Source organism: Benincasa hispida, chromosome 1, assembly GCF_027475165.1.
Source record: "Benincasa hispida cultivar pf3 chromosome 1, pf3_genome.v1.1, whole genome shotgun sequence".
NCBI classification, from domain to species: domain Eukaryota; kingdom Viridiplantae; phylum Streptophyta; class Magnoliopsida; order Cucurbitales; family Cucurbitaceae; genus Benincasa; species Benincasa hispida.
The window spans coordinates 89492973-89502509 of NC_143478.1; the positions used below are offsets into that span (position 1 = coordinate 89492973).

Sequence of the window (9537 nt, forward strand, 5' to 3'; positions counted from 1 at the left end):
TGATCATCATTTCGTGTGATTCTCTTGAAGTTTGGATAATTATAATATCCACCACAAAAAGAAAAATTATTTCTTCCTCTACCTCTTTCACGACCTTGACTGCGACCACGACCTCGACAATGATTATTATTAAAATTCACAACATTCACTTTAGGGAATGGTGTCGTTCCAGTTGGTCGAGATTCATGATTTTTCATCAATAACTTGTTATTTTGTTCGGTTACAAGAAGATGAATTAGTTCAGAATACTATAAGAAACCCTTCTCTCGATATTGCTGCTGCAGGAGCATATTCGAGACATGAAATGTAGAAAAATCTTTTCTAACATAACCGCACTAGTGATTTTTTCTCCATGTAACAAAAATTTCGAATTGATTTTAAATAATGCGGAGTTGTAATCACTTCCTTATTTGAAATCTTGTAGCCTCAAGTGCATCCATCCATAACGAGTTTTAGGAAGAATAACTGTTTTTTTATGATCATACCTCTCTTTCAGATTTTCCACAAGATACGAGGATCTTTTGTTGTAAGATACTCTATTTTCAATCCCTCGTGAAGATGATTATGAAGAAAATTCATAGTTTTTGCTTTGTCCTAATTATATGTTGTATTTCCTTCTTTAATTGTTTCCCCAAGGTTCAAAGCATCTAGTTGGATTTCGGCATCAAGCACCCATGACAAATAATTATTGTCATTAATGTCAAGGGCTGCAAATTATAATTTCATAGGGTTTGTCATGGTAACACTATCACAAAATATTGTATTAATATGTATTAAATATGCAAAATAATGTGTAATTTATTAATTATAACGAAAAGGGCAAAAACGACATACCTTTAGAATCCTTCAGTATGGAAAATGAAATAAGCTTGTGTTGGTAACATGTTGTGAATTTGAGGAGAAAACGAGCACAACAAAAACATGGATATCCAAAAATATAATATATGTAAATAATATATAAATAAAATAAAATAAAATAACTAAATAACTAAATTTGGAATAAATAAAGAAAATTAGAGAAAATAAGAAATTAAAAAATCTCTACTTTCTCCAAAATTCATGGAATTTCCACCAATCTATGTGTGTCTTACAAAACCCTCTAAATACCACTATTTATAGGCAATTTGGCAAGTAGAAGATGAATTACATGGATACTAATAATGTGTGAAAAATGATGATACATCACATGATTAGTGGAAACTAAGCATGTCCATCTAATGGACATCTAATATCATAATATTTATAATAGTTGATTAATTTTTTCTTTCATCTCATAACAAGAAGGTAAGAGAGAGAAATCCAAAAACTTAGGCCCCATTTGGTAAACATTTTCTTTTTAGTTTTTGTTTTTCAAAATTAAGCCTATGGACTTCTACCTCTAAATTCTTTCTTTGTTATCTAATTTTTACCAATGGTTTAAAAAATCAAGTCAAATCTTGAGAACTAAAAAATGTACTTTCAAAAAGTTGTTTTTGTTTTTAAAATTTGGCTAAGAATTCAACCATTGTAAGACAAACATTGCAAGAAATATTGATGAAATGGACTTAATTTTTAAAAATAAAAACAAAAGATAAAAAGTTATCAAAGGGCCCTTAAAAAAATTAGTTGATAAATTTTTCACATATTCTAGCTAAGAGAATGTGAGAAAAATCTTAAAAACTTAAAAATTTGGTCGATTAAAATTTTCCCCATCATGATGGTTCGAGAAAAAAGATCTACTCTTCTAAGTTTAAAAAAACGAAAGAGAATAAGGTTGAAAAAATAAAATGAAAGTAAGTATGAAAACCTAAGGTTAACAAACATGTAAAAAGAAAAGTACTAAGGTTAACAAACATGTAAAAAGAAAATAAATAATAAAAAAACTGATTTTTTTTTAAAAAAATAATAGGGTTGGGAAATCGGGGTCCACGATTTTTAAGTCAGCACATAAATCGTGTACGTACCCCGTCCAGGATTTAAGGTCAGCTACGAAATAAGGCTAATATTTTTTTTAAAAATAAAAATTGAATCAAATTTCTAGTAAGGTTAAATCTATATTTTTTTTTTCACATTTTCCCCTAACTTCTGTCTTTTTCTTTTCTTTTTAGTGTTTTTTGTATTTTCAGAAAATTTTTTATTGTGAAATTCAAATTTTCAAAGGTATACAGTAAAATAAAATTTGAAACAAATTTCTAACCACGTATTAATTCCAATTTTTTTTCACATTTTCCCCCAACTTTTGTCTTATTCTTTTAATTTTTTTAGTATATATATATATATTTTTTTACATTTTTGGAGAATCTTTTACTGTGAAATTCAAATTCTGAAAGGCCTATAGTAAAATAAAAATTGAATCAAATTTACCGTTAAGACTAAATCTATTTTTTTTCACATTTTTTCCAACTTTTGTCTTTTCTTTTAATTTTAGTGTTTTTTTGCATTTTTGGAGAATATTTTATTGTGAAATTCAAATTCTTAAAGGCCTATAAAATAAAAATTGAATCAAATTTCTAGCCACGAATTAAGTTAAATTTATTTATTTTTCACATTTTCCTCAACTTCTGTCTTCTTTTATTTTGTAGTGTTTTTGTTGTATTTTTTAGGTCATAGTAAAATAAAAATTGAATCAAATTTCTAGCCACAAAGGCTAAATCTATTTTTTCACCTAGATTTGTTTTACAGTGAAATTCAAATAGATGCTACCCTATTTTTATCAATACTTTTTCCTCCACTTATTAGTTCAAAAAAAACTACGTAAATTGAAAAGATGTAAGAGAATGAGACGGTAAAAAGACGTTGAGAGAAAAATAAGTTAAAAGAAAATAGTCAAAAGAAAAAAAAAAGTTAAAAAAAGAAACCTAGATTCCATAACAAAAATGTAAATGTAGACATTATAACAATTATATAAATTTGAGGACTTAGATTTTATCATTTGAGAGTTTAGTTTGTTTGAGGTTCTAATTTTAGCATTTATATAAATGTGATAGTATAATTGTAACTACCACTCAATAATAATAAAAGCCTTTTACTTTAAAAGGGACAAAATAATAATTTTAGAGTGGTTGAATCCTATGAATCTGATAGATGCTATATCTCTTACACCTATATTTGTAATTGCATGTGACAAATAATTTTTTTTTGAAACTTTTTTGTGTGTAAAAAAGAGGAAAATATGAGATTAGAGGTAGAGTAGGCGGTAGGTATATGATAAAATCATATTTTTCTTGGACCTCGTAACTTATTCTAAGGCCATGTTTATCCCAACAAAAACTCAATCCATTCTACTGTTACTTTTACATTAACACCACGACCCTCCTATAAGAAAGTCCACTCAAAGGATATTTCCAATTCTTCAAAATTCGGCAATGGAAGGCTACAAATGCATAAAAATCGATCGTCAAAACCCAAACTCCGGCGTCTTCCACCTCCGCCTCCACCGTCCGTCGCACCACAATGCTCTCACAACCGAACTCTTCGCCGAACTCCGTCAAGCTTTCTCATATCTGGACCAAAACCCCGAGGTCCACGTCATCATCCTCTCCGGATCCGGCAAGCACTTCTGCGCCGGAATCGACCTCAAATCAACAGCCTCCAACTTCTCGAAGCTTCAATCGGAGGAGCGGGGGCGGGCAGGGGAGAGGCTCCGGCGGGAAATCAAGTGGATGCAGGAATCGATCACGGCGATCGAGGAGTGCCGGAAGCCGGTGATTGCGAGCATCCACGGAGGGTGCATCGGAGGAGGGGTTGATATAGTGACGGCGTGTGATTTGAGGTATTGCACGGCGGAGGCGGTGTTTTCGGTGAGGGAGGTTAGAATGGCGATTACGGCGGATCTTGGGACTCTGCAGAGGCTGCCGAGAATCGTAGGGTATGGGAAGGCGGCGGAGTTGGCGTTGACGGGCCGGGATTTTTCGGGCTTGGAGGCTAAGGAATTGGGCTTGGTTTCACGAACTTTTGCTTCCAAGTTGGAGCTTGAAGATGAAGTCCTCAAAATTGCTCAAGGTATTTTAATTCTCTCTATTAATTTACCAATTTTCCCTAAACCTTTCAATTTATTTATTTATTTATTTTTTTTTAATTTCAATTATGGCTTAGTTATGCTCATTAAGCTCTTCGGGTTTAATCAATGATTTCGATTAAAGTTGTATGGTGATGATTAAAGAAAAAAATGGGTCCCTTTCACAAAAATTAAAGGCACCAAATGATTTTTTAAAAAACTACAAGGGCGGCCCTATTGTTGCTCAGCAATCCACTATAGGTAATTTTGACTTAGAGTTGTTCGATCATAATTAAATCTACGAAAGTTTGATATCGTCGACTTTTTAATCACATACGATATCTAATTGTTCGAATCAACTGTTCTTTACTAGGTTGAATTATTATTATAATAAATTAACTTATAAATTCAAATGTTCAAAATTATTTTAATAATTTAAGCACCATTAAGTAATTCTTTGATTTTTGGAGATTAAGGTTATGAATATTATTTTTGCTTATACATCTATTTGTTTTGTTATATATCCACATTTCATTAATGTTTTAAAAAAGTAAGTAAAATTTTGAAAATTAAAAAATTGATAATTTTCCAAAAAGTTTTTTTTTTTTTTTTTTTTTTTTTTTTTTTTTTTAATAAAACCTAATTCGACTACGAATTTAAGTTTTTTTTTATTTTTTATTAAGAACAAAACCATGAAATTTAGGAAACAAAAAGCATAAATTTAAAAAAACAACAAACTAAAAATAAAGACTTAATTTAGTAACTATTTGATTTTTGGTTTTTCGTTTTTGAAAATTAAGTCTATAAATACTCATTCCACTTTCAAATTTCTTTATTTGTTATTTATTTTATATCAACGATTTAAAAAATCAAATCAAATTTTGAAAACTAAAAAAAAGTAATTTTTAAAACTTATATTTATTGTTGGAAAACTAAGAATTCAACTATGATACTTGGGAAAGTTGCAAATCATGGAGAAGAAATTTTGAAAAATAAAAAATAGTTATCTAACCGGATTAAAATTATTGTTAAATGGAGCCTTAATTATATATTTAAAAGACTAAATTATTATTAATTGGCTTGCACTCTTTTTTGTCACAAATTGTCAAAAAAATGTAATTTAATTATAGTAATGATGTCGAGAAACATTGTTTTAATAAACGTCCACCTCTATTTTAGAATTTTGATGCCTTTCTTGGGTGACATGACGCCATGGAGTAGGAGAAACTAGACGATTATTATTATTTTTACTTTTTGATTTTGCTTATAACAAATCTTTATATATTTTTAAATTTTCTCCCAATTCAATTATCTTTATTAAATATTATATAGTTTCTTTTTTAAAATCTTGAGCCTATTTTCTAATTTTTAAATTAATTTACCAATTATTCAAATGAACTTTTTTAGATGGATCTTAGAGGATTGATTTTGATTTTTAAATTTTTGAAAAGATTAAATTTAAAAAAAGGGTAAAATATGGAAAATATATAAAATCTCAGTATGAATCTCGAACAAATTAACATTAAGATCGATGAATTCGACAAATTAATACCGAGATTTTATATATTTTCCATATCTTACTTTTTTTTTTTTTTTTTTGTAAAATTTAATCTTTCCCAAAATTTAAAAATCAAAACAATCATCCATATAAAAAATATAATTGATAAATTCATTTGCAAATTTAGAAATTATGGAAACAGGAATTGGTCTAAAATTAGATAAGAATTGAATATTATATTTGGTAAGGATAACCTAATTTGGAGAATTTGAAAATATATAAGATTTGAATAGAATATTTGAAAAAAAAAAAAAAAATCTCGGTGTTTAATCTCTCCGAGTTGTACAGAGAAAGGCTTAAAAGGCCAAAACAATTTAGAAAAAGTGAATTTTTTAAATAAATCTCAGTGGTCACGAGATCCACCAAACAAATCTAATTTAACAAAATTTTAAAATATTTGCTAGTTTTGAAAGATGAAAAGTTGAGAATGTTATTTCGGATAATTTTCCAATATTATACTACACTTTTAAAAGTTGGACCAAAAAAGGCACAATAAACAAATATTTATTATGGGTTGTGCATTTAGTACTAATTGTGAAAAGGAAAGTGGAACATATTTTAAAGGAAATATTTAGGCGGACCTCTAATTCCTATTTTTGTGTAGTCTACTGTTTCTCGATTAAAATTTGTCATCTAACAAGTAATTTTATTTTTTTCTTAAAAAATTGAATTATTATTTTTCAGGTGTGTAAAAAATGAAGACTGTATAAGGACACTCACAGATTAAAAAAAAAACATTTATTTATGCTATTTCTGTATTTTTGTATGTGCATTCAAATTGTTTGGTAAAAATTGAAAGGAAAAGAAATGAGAAGTAGATGGTGAATGCAGAAATAGGTTCAAAATCTCCATTGGCTGTCGTGGGAACAAAGGCAGTGCTACTAAAAAGCAGAGACCTAAATGTAGAACAAGGCTTGGATTATGTTGCAACTTGGAACTCAGGGACTCTACTCTCGGATGATCTCAAAGAAGCCATCTCCGCTCAAGCTAACAAACGCAACCCAGTATTTTCTAAGCTATGAGACGGAGATATTCAAACATCTGACCTCTTGATCGAGAGTATATGTTTTAGTGAGTTAAATTATACTCAAATTGGTTGTAGGTCCCAAAACAACTACGGCCAACATTTTACTTTTGTATTTCCATTAATGACATAAAACGTCATCATATATGTTCTTTTCATTTCTTTGATCATCTTTACTTTTACTTTTTCTTTTCTCTTAATAAAAAATGGTAAATATATGTTTGTCTTCGATGTTTTGAGTGTTATTTTTTAATAATTTAGTCGTTGTGGTTTAATTTACTTGTCCATGTTACATATGTTATAGATATATATACTTTGTAGTTTTAGCCTCCTATTAGTGAAGAATAATAGAACACTTCCTTTTTAAAATTTAGATGGACTTGTTGCGTAATTTGGCAATCAATAGGATGGATTATAAGCACTGAAAAATCAATCCAAACAAGTCCTAAAACTATGACAAATATTTATTTGTTGTTTAAAGAATGGGTTAGATATCTCTTTTTTCTGAATTATTTTTAAAAATAATATTATTTTAATAAATAATGACAAAAATAAGATTGAGAGAAAAATTAGGATAAAAATAGTGTTGAAAAATCGCGGACTGGGTACACGATTACGAAAAATATCTTAAATCGTGTACCTGGTCCACAATTTTAAATGGATGGGGTTCACGAATTTCATGTTAGACCAACAACCATCGCCAATTGTCGATTTTCTTGGACGTTGTCGACGGTGATATCTAAAGGTTTTTTTTTTTTTTTTTTTTTTTTACAATATATGATAGTTTTGTACTTATTTTAGATTATTTTGGATTTAATTAGTTTTTGTGTGATATTTTTAGATGACTTGATTTTATTTTGGACTATTAGACCTTCTTAGTGATGATTTGGATTGATATTGTGTGACACAATACTATCAAATTTTTGTGGTAAAATCGAATAAAAATATATGGTAATTTTGTAATTAATTTATGTTTATAATCTTCTAGTATTGATCATGGATGGTGGTCCTATTAATCAAATACAATTATATTTACAATAAACCCTTGTTTAGTTAAATATAATTTTATTAATCATTTTTCATAATAGCTTTCAAACCCATAGTTCTTCCAATATGATGTGCCTATTTTTAAGATGTGCCTATTTTTAAGATGTGCCTTTCATGCAGTAGTTGGTCCACGATTTACAATGTGGCATACTGTATGGCAAAATCTGGAACGTGGCAATCATGTGGACTTAAAATCGTGAACTCGGTATACGATTTAGGGTATTGTGTATTAAGTAGACGATTCCTCAACCCCATTTTTGTCATTATTTTTTTCTCGACCCTATTTTTATCATTACTTATTAAACTCATATTATTTTTAAAAATATCCCATTTTTTCTCTCTTTCCAAAATTTCTCTCTTACTTTTAAACATGGTTAAATTATTATATACAAAATACACCTAAACTTTAATATATGTTCCCATTACTAACAAATCTTTCATTTGGAATTGCATAGCAAGCCATCTCTTGACGTTAGCCGAAAATTCTACTTCATTTCTTTTGAGTAGAAGTAGAATATCATCAACATATAGAACCAGAAAAGCGACAATGTTGTTAACGATTTTCTTGTAAACACAATGTTCAAAGCCATAAGATTTGATCGCAGTGTCAAATTTTATATTCCAAGATTGAGACCCTTGTTTCAATCTATAAATGGGTTGATTAAACTTGCAAACCTTTTGCTTTTGACCCCGTTCAATAAACCTTTTGGTTGAGACATATAGATACTCTCCTCAAGATAGCCATTTAAGAAGGTTGTCTTGACATCCATTTGCCATATTTCATAATCATAAAATGCAGCTATGGACATGAGTATTCTAATGAACTTTATCATGACAACTGGAGAGAAGGTTTCTTCATAGTTCACTCCCTCTCTTTGGGTTTAGGTTTGTACCTTTCCAGTTTGGTCTCGTTTTCTCTTGTAGATCTACTAACAACTGATGGGTTTTACCCCTTTTGGTTGATCTACAAGATCCCAGACTGAATTGAAGTACATTGACTCCATTTGGCTTTAACCCACTATTCTTTATCCACATCTTCTATTGTTTTTTTGAAAGTTAATGGATCCTCTAAGCCATTATCGGGTATAATGACTTGAGTTTCAGTTAAACTCATGTACCGGTCAGGCTGTTGCACAACTCTCCCACTATATCGAGGAACTCTCAACTCTAGAGAATGATGTGGAGTACCAGTTTCATCAATAACTCTTGTTGATGGACCTGTGCGATCTACAACTCTTGTTGATGCATTTTGGTGATTCTTGATGTGGTTTTCTTCTAGGAAAGTTGCATTTATCGATACAAATACCTTATCTTCCTGAGGATCATAAAAGAAACCATCTTTTGTCTCTTTAGGGTAACCTATAAATAGGCATACATTTGAACGACGTTCCAACTTCTTAGTATTTTGCACCAACACATGTGATGGGCATCCCCAGATTCTGAAGTGACGTAAACTACCTTTAAGTCCTTTCCATAGCTCGTAAGGTGTTTCAGAAACAATTTTCGAAGGAACTATGTGTTAGGGATGACGCCCAAAACTCTCGTTGGGTCTTGTAGTTTGTAAACACAGTTTTGAATAAACACTTGTGGTGTAATAATATATGATATTTTCTTCACTTTTGTCTTTGGAACATTGGATGTTTTAATTGCTTTACCATAAACCAATAAACTAAGATCCCTGGTTGTCGTTATAACTTAAGCATGTATATGGAGACATACAGGTGGATCATGCCTTAAGTGATAACTAAAATGGTCTGTAGTATATGGATATAGGAGGGAAATCTTATCCTGGTAACGCTACGGATGTAGCCCGCTTTGTAGAATAGTTACAAGTGTTGTGATTTGCTACAGATGGTCTGATCCTGATCATTCATATGGAGACATGCGAGCGAGGGCGTCCTATATAAAGGAGTTTGTATAAGACCGGACCAC

General features: G+C 30.0%; 1 protein-coding gene across 1 annotated transcript; it reads left to right on the forward strand.

The window, feature by feature from the left end:
• Positions 1-3097: 3097 nt before the first annotated feature.
• On the forward strand, positions 3098-6789 carry DCI1 (delta(3,5),delta(2,4)-dienoyl-CoA isomerase 1). The gene is made up of 2 exons (XM_039023665.2): positions 3098-3981; positions 6366-6789. Exons 1-2 carry the CDS (start codon positions 3345-3347, stop codon positions 6554-6556), a joined length of 828 nt encoding a protein of 275 aa, XP_038879593.1. The 5' UTR covers positions 3098-3344; the 3' UTR covers positions 6557-6789.
• The last annotated feature ends 2748 nt before the right edge of the window (positions 6790-9537 follow it).